The sequence below is a fragment of the Anarhichas minor genome, unplaced genomic scaffold (assembly GCF_050575085.1).
Source record: "Anarhichas minor isolate MPS153535 unplaced genomic scaffold, ASM5057508v1 ptg000023l, whole genome shotgun sequence".
NCBI lineage: Eukaryota > Metazoa > Chordata > Actinopteri > Perciformes > Anarhichadidae > Anarhichas > Anarhichas minor.
In genome coordinates this window covers 24,040-38,919 of record NW_027466469.1, presented here as the reverse complement: position 1 = coordinate 38,919, position 14,880 = coordinate 24,040, and the positions used below count along the sequence as shown (strand labels likewise).

The window sequence follows — 14,880 nt, the reverse complement described above, 5'->3', positions numbered from 1 at the left end:
ATTGTTGCTCGCTGCTATAATAATGCTCTGAATGTTGACTAGAGAACCTTTAAGGGGACAGCTCACCCCAAAATAAAGAAAATGTTTCCTCTTACCCGTAGTGCTATTCATCAATCTAGTTTTGGAGATCTCGGCCATAGAGATGTGTGCCTTCTCTCCATTATAATAAGACAATATGGCTTGTAGTGCTCAAGCACCAAAAAATACATTTGAAAAACTCAAAAGCAATGTCTCTCTCCAGAAATCTATGTCTGAAAGAGAAATAGTTCCTATGTGAAACTGCTCACATCAAGGTCTGTGGATTATCTTAAGAGACATTGCTGTTGAGTTTTTTGGATTATTTGTTTGGGCACTTTGAGCAACACAAGCCGAGTGGCGTCTAGTGGCCTTATATTGGAGAGAAGGCAGACATCCCTACGGCCGATATCTCCAGAACTAAGCAACTCAAACCAAAACAATCTCGATTGATAAATAGCACTACAGGTAAGAGGAAAATATGTATTTTTGATTTTGGGGTGAACTGTCCATTCATTCCGACTCTCAATTTCATTCCAAATCCAGCTCATTAAGGTCATCTTTTATTGTTCTGGTTTTCATTTAACTTCCCCGATACCAACCAGATTAAATCCTCCACAATCTTACACCAGTCTGCCATGGTGATAACGAGGCCCAATTTATTTTCTCCAGGAAGAGTACTGGACCCCAAGCTTCCACTAGATATTGATTAAACAACTGTATTGAAAACAGAGAGCACCATACACACTATTCCACTGTTATCAGCGGGACATTCAAAACATAAAAAAATGCTCGAGGGCTACATTTTGTGCCATCCTGCTCCTGACCCAGTTCAATACAGGCCTTTCCCATGACAAACCAGAGAAGCCTAAACAATGACATTTGAACTGAACACAAGGTGAGAGCAGTGTCTTTTTTCTTAGCTGGTGGCATCTTGTCTTTCCACCTAGCAGTCTGTCTGGATGTCAGGTCAGTCCTATATAAGCTCTTTCCTGCTCTGTATTTTTGCAGGGATCTGAGACACTCTGTTCGGTCTACACCGCCGATGGTGTGGGTTTACAGAAAGTCCTTCTGATGGGAACACAGTGCCATCTGGTGGAAGCTATAGGAAAACTGAAGGACATGTGTACTGTGGCTGCAGCCGCCGTGTTCTCCTGCATCGCAGCTTATATCAGCTACAGGTCAGTGAGGGGACAGTCTGTCAACACTGATTAACTCTACTGCCTATAAAAAAAGAAAAGGGAAAGTCTGTTAAATGAGCTGGCCATGACTCAGCATACATTAGTTGTATCCCTTTATAGTCAGTCTAGCTGTTTCTGAGAAAATGTAATTATTCAAAACACACACATTGTGCTAATGGCATTTAAAACAATTGAGTACTGACCCCCTCCTGACAACGCCACACCTCTCCTGCTGCTTCCCCATCTTCTTCCTGCATTCAGCTGATTTTGTAGTTGCTAACAACAGATTACTGACTGCATGAAGCGTTGACTACCGTGATAAAATCCAATCGAAAGGAAATGAAACAATGGGTGGCAGATAAAAAAATGTTTAATGGATGTTTTTCAATGTCAAATGATTTCACGTAAATGACTGTTTTGGAATTTCTTGTTTATGAAGAGATACAAAGTGCATAAATGTTATGACACTGTGTACAATAATGTATTATTAGGAATCCAGTGCACTTATTTACAGCTGAAGAACATAATAAAAAACAATATATCCTACATTATGTTTATTGGGATCATGTACAATTCCTTCCCTTGTCTTCCTTTTACAAAAACTTCAAATTCCAGTTTTTACATCCAAACATGTCAATTAGTTTTTACATATTAAAATGTTTCAATAAGACACAATAGAATAGTACAAAATAAAAAACAGGAAAAATGTACTGTAATAGGTAGCATTGCAAGTATAAATATTTAACAATACTGAGACCCTCTGCTGCATATAACCCAACATAAATATTGTGTTCAGGTTGATGGTGTATTCCAGCGTTACCGATTTGAAATTAGGCTCAGTCCGGTTGCAGCATGTGTTATTGTTTACACAAACCCACAAAGGGTTGTATTCTATTGGCTTGTTGTGTTCTTTTTTCTCTGCCTACTGTTTGCATTGCATTTTGGTGTCAAGTTTATATTCCATTTCCCTTTTCACTCACTCATCTTTTCCTACACGGCAGTTTGCATACTTCATTTCAGTCATATTCCGGTCTTTTTTTTTTAAACTCATTTTGTGTGCTACAAATGGGCCGACACATTTAAAAACTTGACAGATTGCACAAACATCCCGGACGTGTTATACGGTTTGGGGAATACGTCACACCATGCCCTCGATGGTGTCCAGCGTCGGGGAACGCTCAGCCTTAGTGTGCTGCGCCTCCTGTTGCCTGCAGACCTGCTGGTATTCTTTCAGCACCTTCACCACCTCTTCATGTCCGAACTGCATGGCGTCATCGATCGGCAGGTTACCCCACCTGCACAGCAATGAGTAAAAAAGATGAAGAGAGGAATGAGCAGATAAGTTATGGAGCATTTTCAGCAGTGCACAATAATTTAAGTTACCAATGTGGTAAAGACAAGTTCAAATGTTTTATCTGTTACTAAAGGAAAATTCTGCCATTATGGCAAATGGATCTAGATCCAGGTTACCCTAAACATTGTTTCTTTTACTAGAGATGTAGTACCAAATGAGACTAAATAGTTTGTGCCAGCAAGTTCCTGAATTGCAAGAATAGAATGACAAGATGCACACCATGCAGTTTTCATCAACTACTTCTGGACTATTGTCACATTAGCCACATTTTTGAGAAATTCACCAGGTTGAAATATACTGGAATTACCCTTTAAGTTACTTTAAGTGCCTATGCAGTTGTGGTTGTTTAATCAATATTTGTAGACGTTCAGTTAATGGTAATTATCAATTACTTTCATTGTCTCTGCCAGGCGTAAACCCGGGGAGAGGTTTTGTGTTCGGTCATGTGTGACTGTGTGAGTCCGTGCGTCCGTGACTGAGTGAGTGTGCACCTCTGTGTCTGTCCACGCTTAATCTCACATTCTGCTGCAGCAAACTATTTTGGGTGGACAGTTATGGCTGCATGCCAAAGGACCTCTCGTGGTTGTGGGGATTCATACTTTCTCAAAACATCTGTTATTACCTGTTTTATACTCCCATTGACTCACTTCTCATTTATCACCCTTAATCCGTTTTCTAAAAAACTTGTTTTTGAGATTGAGTGAAGTCTGTTGGACGAAGCTTTACAGCACCGGTTTTATTCATTTAATCACACAATACAGCAGTGGTCGTTGCAGATGCACGGGCGGAAATCTGCACTGTACTGAGTGCACCTAGTTCAAACTAGGGAGTCCCACTAAGATTAGAAACCACATTCTCGATAGACAAATGGGAAGAAGCATCTAAAGATGGGTAATTCTCAGCTAAGTACGTCATTGATTCTATCTGAAAACAACATAAAACGGATGAGAAATTTAAACATTTGATCACGATAAAAGGCCAAACATATGTAGCAGTGAAGAAATTCAAAGCTAAAGGATAAAAACACAGAAGTTATATATGATGTTCTCACCTGTCTTCTACAAATGGATCAACTTTGCAGATTTCAGTAAGGAACTTCACCACATCTATATGACCTGAGGATGAACACAAGAGACGACAGTTTATAGTTTCCCATCTGGGAGAATTACAATAGATAGAGACAATCTTTCTCTGATTAGACAGAAAACACTGTTTTCACATTGGTGTCAAAAACTAATGCCAGCGCAACACGCTCTATAAAAAGCTGCTAAAAATACAAACTACATGGGGAAAAAAAGACGTATGACTCTTCCCTCCAGTCACAATCCAACTATGAATCAGATTTAGGAGCGCAAAGCTCTGCCTTTTTCATTTGCAAGAAAACTGTTATTACTTCCATTTTTATCTTGTAGACAAATGACTTGCTTACCAGGCTCTTTTTGAAAAATGTCACTGCTGAACACGCTGCAGCAGAGCATTAAATCTGTGCTGTGAATAAACCTCGAGCACAACAGATAATAAATAATCGACCATATGGTGCCCTGAGAGGGTCTGTGAGCTGATTCGTTATTGGATGTGTATAATGTGAGCCGAAGGTACTGGGCCTCCCTAGTTAATCAAATAAAGTGAAAACTAATTTAGCACTAATCACAGCTGTGAACACACAATGCAAGTAAAACACAATTATCCTCGAAGCTTAATTGTTTGTATGATAAAGGTGATCTTGGGTTGTTGTTTTAACCAATCCTCATTAAAAAATTGAAGCATTTTAAAGCTGAACTCTTTAACTTTCTATCAGCTGCCGTCTTAGAACCACAGCGAGCAGATAGTCGTTGTATTGTCTCACCTCATTGTTGTTGCGATCCACCTGTCCCATCCTCTGTCCACCAGGACAGGAGGGAACAGGTGTGACCTGACCAACATTTACCAGCAGAGGTCTCCAACCAGAGAAAATGTGCAATATTTAAAGCATGTAGGCTAACAGTTCGTATATATATATATATATATATATATATATATATAGTCAGCAAACTACAGGTATTTTTCCCACCTCAACAGGTGCAACAAAGCCAAAAGGAGGGTCATAGAGATGTACACGCCCACATAATGCTCTAATCAGGCAGAATAAGTGAAAAGCCCTGTGTTGGTTTATCATGGGCACATACAGTAGGGCTGAGCCGGGTATTTAAGTGATTTATTTATGTTTCATTCATGATTTATTGGAGTTCATAATTTTCTGCTTTTCAATGCAGACCTTTGAGAGCTGAGGAAGTCTTATTTTTGCCAAGTGGTCAAACAGATTTGCTGCCTGACTGCTTTATAGTTTGCCTGTGGGAGTGATTTAGTGCTGCTCACTCACTAAATAACAGGACCCCCAGATGAACAGATCATGTGGAGCTCACCCTCTGCTGCAGAGATATGTAGCGCTGTTCGAGAATCATAGTCTTTCAGGTCCATGTCCATGGATGAGAGAGCAAACCTGAAGGAACAGATAAAAGTACAGTTCACCAATACTTTCTTTGATACATAGAATAAAAAAAATGAGATGAAACGTAATTTTTCCACATAGTAATATAAATATAGAACCACAAATACATACTTTAGATTTGAGTTACTCAACATACAAGTACCAATATGATTTATGTAGACAAACTTTATAGTTATGAGATGCATTATAACAAAAGAAATACACAAAATGACCCTTTACATCTGGAAAATCTATTCCAAGCAGCATTGAAGCAGTTTACTACACTTTACCAAAGACACTTTATGTTTGATATTCATTACATTTGTGACCCATCTGAGAGTATTTCGGGCACCCGTGCCTGGTGTTAACGTTATGAAGCCCATCTGTTATACGGGACAAACAATACTCATGGTGATGTACCTTCTCATGGCAGACACATCCCCACTGTAGGCGGCGAACATCAAATTAAAAATAGACTTGTTCTGCAAATACAGGGAAAAAACATAAACACAGAGACACAAAACACATTAAACACACAAGCAAGAACAAGCTGACAAAGCAACAAACCCTGTCATCTCCGTCCGGTCTGCGAGGATCCTGCTTCTTTACAAAGTGCCTCAGGTTGTCATAATTGTGGAAATTGAAGAGCGAAACGAGCTCCTGAGGGTGTTAAGATACAGTAGAATGGTTAGAGGACGTCTGTATTATTTTATGCTTTAAGACAAAGAAAACTATGATGCAAACAAAACAAGCTCTTTATCGGAACAAGACAAACCAAACCTCTGAGGCTGCTGGAATGATTTTATGTCATCATGCTCTCGTAATCAGTACCAGCGGCGTTCACAGTTTGTTTTCTTTAAGGCAGCAATAGACTTTACATCTTGATGATATTGATTGTTTGACCTAAACTTTTAGGATTCTGGTTTTGGTAGAACAAACTTTAATTGGTTTGTCTAACGAAGCAAGTTAAAGCCACTTTGAGTAAGATTTATAAACTTTGGCTCACTCGAATGGAAATATACAGAAACAGCAGCACTGCAGCAGACAGTAATAACTAAAAAGCCACCAAAAATGATTTGATGCGATAATCCCATAAACACTCTGCACATAGTGGCCTTATTTAAGCATCCTCTCCGCTGCCAGGAAGAGTCCAAACGCAAAACTTTTGTCCAACCTGACAGAAGTGAATTCCCCGGACGCTGTTTCCAACTCTGTCCAGAGGAGGAGACCAACACATCACTCCCATGACGTTGGGGATCACCAGCAGTATGGCACCGGACACCCCGGATTTTGCCGGCAAGCCCACCTGGGAGATGAGAGACGTGGGATTTGTTTCCGGTGAACAAATGAACAAGCATTTCCTCCACAGTGATCATACCGATTGATCTTTTTTAATTTCTGTTGGTACACTCACTTCCTACTGTTACTCACATGAAAAGCCATCTGGCCAGAGAAGTCATACATGCCACATGAGTGCATGAGACTCAAAGTGTTTCGCACCGCCTCGGCACTCAGGACGCGCTCGCCCGTGATTGGACAGATCCCTCCGTTGGCCAGAGTGGCAGCCATGATGCTTCCTGATTCACAGGTCACCTCGATGGAGCAAAGCTGAGACCAAAAGGGGAAGAAGCAGTTCATGGTCAAAACCATTGAATCTTTTTTCATGACAGCGAAATCAATATAAAGCTCCACAAGATTATAGACGTAATGATTCTTCATGAAAAGCTCCACTCACAGCAGAGCATGTTTACCTGGAAGTAGAAGTCCAGGGAATCGATCATATCTGCTCCCGGCGGAAAACACTGGTGAATGAAATATGATCATTGTGACTCTATGAAGTATGCCGGCCTAGCAATGTGCCGATGCAGTATGATCAGAAATATCTTGGTCTAGTCATAAAGTTGTATTTTAGTCCGTCTCCCCAAATAGGGTCAATAGGTCTTGACTAATGCCTCTAACATGATAAAGAGGATGCACAAGAAGGAATCTTGGTTAGCCTCAAAGATCGTTTGTCTAGGAAAATGATGATGGAAGCAAACATGGATAAATGGACGGGAGGAACAGTTTCTGTAATAAAAAAACAAAAACAAATAAACATATTGCATGCTATGGCTACAGATAACAGAAATATTAAGCTAACGAAAGCCTTTCAAACTAAAAGAAAATGAAACAAAAACAATATCTTGGTCAAGTCTGCTTTTCTTACATCCTAGTAGAAAATGTGTTTTTAACCAGACAACAACACTGATGTCTGGCTTTTCAAAATACTAGCTAATCCTCTACATGTAGAGCTGAAACAAATAATGAATCGATTTGTCTTTCCTCTATAACATTTTTGATATTCAGCCTTTCCAATGAGTGGATTTGCTAATTTTCTTCTGTTAGTAATCGGTAAATGAATCTGCAATGAAAATACATGATTTAAATAGTGTCTCTTTAAAGAAACATGTTCATACACGTGTCAGAACACTCAGTTGGACACAGAGTTGGTCTGCAAACATTGAGCTTCATCTCGAACAGATGCAACGGCAAACAGAAAGCCTTTCCAATCCCACATATTTCAGCATTCTGTAACTGACCTTCTTCTCTTTCATGTAGTATCCGATGGCAAAATTTCTGTTGCCTGTTTCTTTTTCTGACTGGAACCTGAGACAGAGAAGCAGACAGGTCAATACAGAAACATCAATAATGCAACAGAGCAGCGGACAAGCAATTTGCCCAACGCTGTCTTTCAACTTAGGTGTGCTGAACGAAGATTTATTAACTTCAAAACGCCTCAAATCTATTCGGCAGTGCACTCACATGGCATTGCTGAATCCCACATACTCCTGGCCGGCCATCTTTTTCACAAACTCCATGACCTGGGCCGAACAAAGACAACGTTTTACGTGCACTGCAGCATCTCTGACCGCCGACACGATCAACCCTCAGCTTCATATTCATGGCGTCAACAGAGAAGAGGCGCACTACTTACATAGTCAAACTTCTCTGCCTTATTTGAACGAGGCTGAAACACAAAGCGAGAGGCGTTTGCATGTGTTGATTGTAATTGTCACATTCATGAACACTGAACGTGACTGATGACTTCAGTACTACGGTACTCATAACACCGTGGTGTGGAACAATACATGAATGCATCACTGATTGCATCATTTAGTACCTTATTATCAGCGGGGAAAGTACAAGAGGAAAGATAGGCTGTGGTCGTAAACCACAGAGCTCATGTAGAGTTCAGGGACTATTTCACAAAACAGGACTACAGACAACTGTAGAGAAAATAAAACTGTTTTTTTCTGATTTTAATCTGCAAGACACACTTTAAATCTGGTAATGAAAAACAGTCATATGCTGTCAATAAGATAGGAGTTCTCAAAATATGATTACAAAAAATTAAGATATATTAATATCTTATTACAGTACAGCTGCTTCATGACATCCCCCCCCCCAGGCTAACATCATACTCATCAACAGACTCACTCAGCAGCCTGCAGGCTTTATTAAAACTAGAACACTAATCAAAACAAAATCAAGATGAACATTTTCAGTCTGAATACAGCGTTATAGTTCAAAAAAATACTTCAATGTAATGAGAGATGTCTCAATAAAATTTAGAGATAATTATAATAACTGTTAATTCTTTACTGACATCATGTGTGGAGTGAATCATGTCATTTTGTGAAAATGAAAAAAATGGAAACAGTTGCAAACTCTAACGCTTGTGTGACTCCAAAGTACAAGTAAGAGTTTGTAAAATGTTCTGTGAACTGTCACACAGCAGGCTGCACGTGTCCATCTGTTTACCTCGATAAGAGAGCTGATCACAATGGCTCCAGCGTTCACCATGGGGTTGTGGGGCTTATCTAGAAGAGAGGACGACGAGATAAGACACAATGTTAATGAGGGCCTTTAAACAAAATACATAATGTATCATTATGAAGTTTAATATTCACTGAGAGCATAGACTGTACATAACAAGTGGACGTAGTCACCGTGACGTCACTTATTTTTGTGGACTACGGTTTTGAAGCCATTTTGTTTTTGCAACCAGACGTGACATCCCAAACGCTGATTAAGACATTTTTAGACAACCAAAACCTTAAAATGAACTTGCATGAACTGAAAACACACCGTGAAAGGGTTAAAGCTGTAAGACGATAACACGGACTAACTCCCAAACCGGACAATGGCGTGGTAGCGACCTGTCAATAACAAGGTAGCCACGCCCTAAAGCACACCCTGCTTTATTGTCTAATTTACTCCAAATGGGACCATCATTTACAGAAAGAACATCATGCTGTATTGAAGAAAACTTGAAACTAACGATTGAGACCATATACACATGTTTACAGTGTTTACTGAGGAAATAAATCAAGTGAGAAGTAGGCTCATTTTGAGACCTGGATGTTGCCACCTGGCTGAGAGTCAACGAGGACAGTGACGAGGCCTTACAAACCTTCATCATCAAGTGAGAGCATGTTGAACTTGAGTCCACTGGGCTCCATGCCGACGTAACGGTGAACCCTCTCTGTCCCCATCTCATGGACGGCGATGGCGTACTGCAGGGGCTTCACACAGGACTGCAGGCAGAACGGCAGCTTGGTGTCGCCTACTGAGTGCCTGGAGGAAGAAGACAGCGTGTTTCAACTCTCACTGAACATTAAAACAGATCCACTTTGACAATCACTAAAAACTGTGATGATTGACAATAACAGTGTTGTAAAAAATTGCGTCAATATCACAAAACACCAGCAAGTTAATTCGTTCATTAATTGAAAAAACAAATCTGCTGAGATTGAAAGTCCATTCTTAACTCTTCACTTTAAATACAAACTTATTTAAACATACTCTTATTTTGTTTGTTTTCCATATGCTATTGTAAAGTTTCATATTTTAAATGATGTGCTATACTATTGCACTGTGTTTATTGTTATGCACCAATCACCAAGTCACATTCCTTGTATGTGCAAACATACTTGGCAATAAAACGTTTCAGATTCTTTATCGTGGAAACAGTAGTCGACAGTACAATCTCACCTAAAGGTCCACTGAGTAGCTGTTCTGGAGCTTTCGATCATATCACATGGTCGTCCTCAGCATCAGTCAAATCAATCTCAACTTTTAAGCCAATAAGGATGACAAGTCTTAAAAGTGCTCAGGAGGTCATTTCTAGAATTGAATGACGACCGTGAAAACTCTGCCTATCGATGAAGATCATGTGATATATAACACAAGCTAACAAGCGCCACAAAGGCTACTAAATGGACCTTGTGGTGTCAACAACAAATCTGTCATTCGTACCTCTGGCCATCCACCGTACACAAAGACACACCCCACAGTTCTGGACTAAACTTAGCGAGTTGGGGGATGTAGTCTGCCACCTAAAGCCAGAAAACATAAGAGAAGCACAGTAACAGTTACATCACACAGTTTAAGATTCGGAATAAAGTGTCAAAACACAAATATTTTGGCTTGAGCAGAAAGTTGGAGTGAGGGAAAAAGTCAATGAAATGAGACGATTCCTACAGCTTTTTCTGTCTCATGCAGTAATTCCACTCATCTTCAGTATTGATTTTCATGCAAGCAAATATTGAGAAGGCAGTATGAATTTCAAAGGAAGCTATGTCAATATTTAACTGAAGATGGTTTATGTTCACTAAACCATACACAGCACCACTACTATCACAACAGGTAAAATGATCTGTAACAACACCTGTTCAAGGCTTAAACAACATTCTACACTCCTTGTGTTAGTCACTAGAAGACTCCACAATAACTTATTAATCATAAAATTTAATTTTCCATTTATTCACAATAAGGAAGAAACTAACAACAGACGCATACCCTCCCATCACTTTGGCTTTGAACTCTGTTGTAGATTTTATTTATTTTTTGAGCAAACACGTCAAACTCCGGGATGATAAATTTCTTTCTGAAGGCCTGGATCAGCAGCACGATGTTTCCACCGACACACCTGAAAGAAAAAACCACATAACGCAGGGGCACTCAGAAGCACTCACTGAAAATGCAATAGATACTTTTGGAATTAGTGTAACATAGCACGTGTGTGTGTGTGTGTGTGTGTGTGTGTGTGTGTGTGTGTGTGTGTGTGTGCATTCTCTGGTGTGAGAGCAGCAGCTGCCGGCTATCAGTCTAAGCAACGGGCTTTTGCTTTGACCAACATGTCGGTAAATAAAGCCGACATGTCCTCCTGACACACACTAACTACATACACTGTCACACCTCCAGGTTTTAGTTTATTAAGCTAAAGGAACATTTCACCACATGTACCATTTCTGACTGTCTATATGCAAACACATGTTAGCTTTAAGTTTACACAGAGGTTGACTGACCTGCTTTGGCTAGCTATATATGAATCAACAGAGAAGACGGGGATGAGAAAACATGTTTCTGCTCGCTACTATCATCTTTTTGGTAAATACCGGAGATTGATTGCAGGTACAAGAAATCCCTCCTAACAAATGATCTGAAATATTGGATTTCAATGACATGACTCGGGTGAAATTATTTCATTTGTATCCAAAACCTAAAAATCTTAAGCAATTTCTGTATTGACCTGCATTATATTATACAACCTATGTTCGCCCCTTCATGTACAAATAGGAGGTTGGAGGCGACCGCTCTGAAGGAAAGCAATTTAATTAAAGACCACCAAAGACCACAGACGTAAAAACCGGCATAGAGTTAAATGAAGACGTTTCAGTCAGTCCCAACAAACATTCACAAATCTATTGATTAAATTGCATTACGCTATGATGTATGAATGTGTGCTGTGTGAACCTGCCGTTCTTCACATTGTTGTTAAACTGGTCATAAATGACTCATAATCAGTAATGTGACGTATGTGTTGGAGACAAGCGAAGAAAGACAGAGACAGAGATAAGCATGCAGCAGGTCACATACAACAAATGCTTCATTGGAATGGATTGTGTCGGAAGGTCAGACTAAAAATAGTTTGGGCTCACGCCCACACCGGGTAGTGAATGGAAAACCAAACCCCATGAGACAGTCAGCGATGAGACACAAGTCCAATCTGAACACACTCCCGAAACCAGGCAGTAAAATAAGAAAACTTCAAAATCAAGTGTAATATCTCCTGCCAATCATGTGAATAATAAACCCGTGACTCTTGTTGCTCGTTAAAGTTGCCGAAAAGTTATCGTGTGTGTGTGCGTTTGAGTTGCTGATCTGCAGTATAATAAACTTTTAGTTTAAATGTAGAAATAGGACAATTTTTTACAATTTGGAGGCTTTCGACAAAGTGCAGACAGACAATAAAACCCCAGCACATCAATATTTAAGCTATAGCATTGTGATTTTACTGCTGGCTCAAAAACAATTGACCGACTCTTATTCTGACAACAGAACGTATAATCTGGAGACATTTGGTCCGATTAAAAAAGCAAATAATTAACAACTATCTGTTGGTATAAATCCTATAAAGTGTACTGTGGTGGAAAAACAACTATTCAATAGTACCGATTGAGTCCTATAATACTGAATACTGAAACAAGAAACATTGAGGAAAGAAGTTTGTCTTTAAAGTATTTATCCTCTGGCCAGAGACGGCTTCACCGTCATACAGACTGCAGTTCAGTCTGCAAAGGAATCAGCCAAGAATCCAGTGTCTCTCTTGCTTATAAGCATCTCAGCACACAGCAGGGGGGGAACATCAGGTATTTACATTATCACAATAGATCAGCAGTTTCAAGCTCCCCATTGACCCCTCCAGTCATCCCCTTCCTCGTCTGAGCCTCGTCACACAAAGACATGTGTCTTTGTTACCTTTGATTATCTCTGGGAATCTTCACACCTCAACATTCTTAAACTGCAACCCCCATTTGGTTACTTCCCCTTATCAAAGCAAAGGCAGAGATAACCCATATGGTCCTGTTACCACTCTCCTAGTTTACAGTTTATAGTTGTGTTAGTGAGTAAGGCACATAAACTAAGTCACAGTAGAAATATACTAGCACGGGGAAAATTCTCTATCACAGTACTTCCAAATAAAATGTGACAGTTTGTTTGTAAAGATGATAGTCTTTGTAGAGAGTCGTGTCCTCCCTCTGCATAGGTGAGTGCACTTCAGTTGCTCTCAATGAAACAACAAGGTCTGTGGTGGATTATCATTTTTGAACGATGTCATTCTAATTAGAAATATATTTTTGGTGCCTTGAACACCACAAATTAAAAACAGAGCTCCACTTCATTGGAGCGGGTAGAGACATTAAAACTTCAGCGAACCACAACATGGTGTATTGTGCCTCTGGGTTGATCGATTCCTTTAGATCTGCATCTGCATACTTTACGTTTACTGCCGTTGAAGGGAGTTGTCTAATAGTTTTGATCATTTGATTGAGTAGCAACATGTCTTACCTGTGGAAAAGGTCTCTGTCCATCATCACCTCACCAACAGAGTCCTTCTCAACCTGTCGAAGCTCCTCCATGCAGTCCTTCAGACGAGGGTCTGATGGGTGAAGGCCGGTTTTCTTCAGGGCCTGCAAAACGACAGTGGACCAGATGAATATACAGACAGCCAGGTGGATGCTTGGTAGGTGAGGCTGGCGAGTCTTTAAGCCACTTACTAAGGTAAAGTATGAAACGGGGACTTGTTCTTTTCCCTCCGTGATGGTGTAGAAAAGCAGGTCTTCCACTCCCAAGCTGGGGGACTTTGAATGAACGTTCCTGATGAAGTGAAGATTAAACTCTCAAAAACAGAAAGCAAACATTGTTGTTTTTGACATGACATAGCAGGGTCAACACAATGGTCATTGTACTTATGTGTCACAGCCATTCCAGTGAACCAGCATGCACGATACCAGCACCCTGGCCCACCTAAAAGAAACAGGGTGATAATTAATGTTATTAATTGCACCTGTGTTTACCCTGTAATTACATATCGAAAAGGCTGACAACGAAATATCATAATGTAACAACACACGGCTACAAGAAGACATAGCTGAGATAATGATTTCTTCTAAAATTGCTGCTTATTTTCGTTAAACCGTTCAATCATGCAAAAAAAAAAGAAAGAAGCTAATGTCATTAGTAGGTGACCGATACAAGAAACAAGAACTTTAGATACATTCACATATTCAGTATAACAAGAAATATTGCATTCACTTTCTATATGTGTTATGATGTTCACGACATACTGTGTTCAATACAGGATTTTTCTTTCTGTTTTTTTTTTTTAATATGTGCACCTGCAGTTTGCATGCAGGAGATTTGCTCTCTTTGAAACTCTGTTGTGTGCCTCACGTTGCTTTAAGTTTAAACACTCTAACATCAAAGAGCTGACTCTATAATTTATAGCCGACACATGGTGAGAACCGACACTTGACCTGATATGACCACCTGCATAGCTACTGCTCATATGCAGTATTTCTATATATTTTTTAATGCTTCTTAATACTACTATAACAACAGGCCTGGGTGAAGCTGACATCCGTAGGAGAATCCACTCAAGTGTTGACACTGAACTGTTGTTCTTCACCCGGAGACACTTACGTTTTGAGATGGAAGTGATCCAAGTGTGTAGGCGGTGGTTTCTGGGCCGTCGTTGTTGAGTTGGTGGTCAGGCAACATGCTGGCTGGATGATGAAAACCTTCTTGGCCGCATCTGTGTGTTTGAAGATCAGTTGTACGGAGCTGGACAGACGCAGCGCTCTCAGGCAGTGCATGGCTCCCCGCAGAGCCGCTTTGGCAGCTCGGTTTAACGGCTAACCGATACAGCAGGTAACACTGACCGCTGGTTAAGAGCAGTTTTCAAGCGGCTCCTGTCAGGTCACTGACTTTCATATGGCGAGCTGAAGTTTTGTTGCCTTCAGGTGTCGTCGGGAATT

At 40.1% G+C, this 14,880-nt stretch overlaps 1 protein-coding gene across 1 annotated transcript; it reads right to left on the bottom strand.

The window, feature by feature from the left end:
* Positions 1-1,964: 1,964 nt before the first annotated feature.
* On the bottom strand, positions 1,965-14,811 carry gls2b (glutaminase 2b (liver, mitochondrial)). Its single transcript, XM_076096996.1, has 18 exons — positions 14,546-14,811; positions 13,621-13,720; positions 13,412-13,533; positions 10,859-10,988; positions 10,316-10,395; positions 9,471-9,634; positions 8,819-8,877; positions 7,992-8,024; positions 7,820-7,878; positions 7,597-7,663; positions 6,769-6,819; positions 6,449-6,625; positions 6,192-6,323; positions 5,585-5,677; positions 5,438-5,499; positions 4,953-5,029; positions 3,602-3,665; positions 1,965-2,491 (listed from the first exon to the last, which is right to left on the bottom strand). Exons 1-18 carry the CDS (start codon positions 14,716-14,718, stop codon positions 2,335-2,337), a joined length of 1,800 nt encoding a protein of 599 aa, XP_075953111.1. The 5' UTR covers positions 14,719-14,811; the 3' UTR covers positions 1,965-2,334.
* Positions 14,812-14,880: the final 69 nt, after the last annotated feature.

Excerpts from the sequence above, each read along its gene's own strand:
- gls2b (XM_076096996.1), bottom strand. The coding sequence starts at position 14,718 with ATGCACTGCCTGAGAGCGCTGCGTCTGTCCAGCTCCGTACAACTGATC. Across the intron at positions 8,878-9,470 it reads GCTCTCACTTGATGATGAAG|ATAAGCCCCACAACCCCATG; the intron begins GTTTGTAAGGCC and ends CCTCTCTTCTAG. Across the intron at positions 5,030-5,437 it reads GATGTGTCTGCCATGAGAAG|GTTTGCTCTCTCATCCATGG; the intron begins GTACATCACCAT and ends CTGTTCCTTCAG.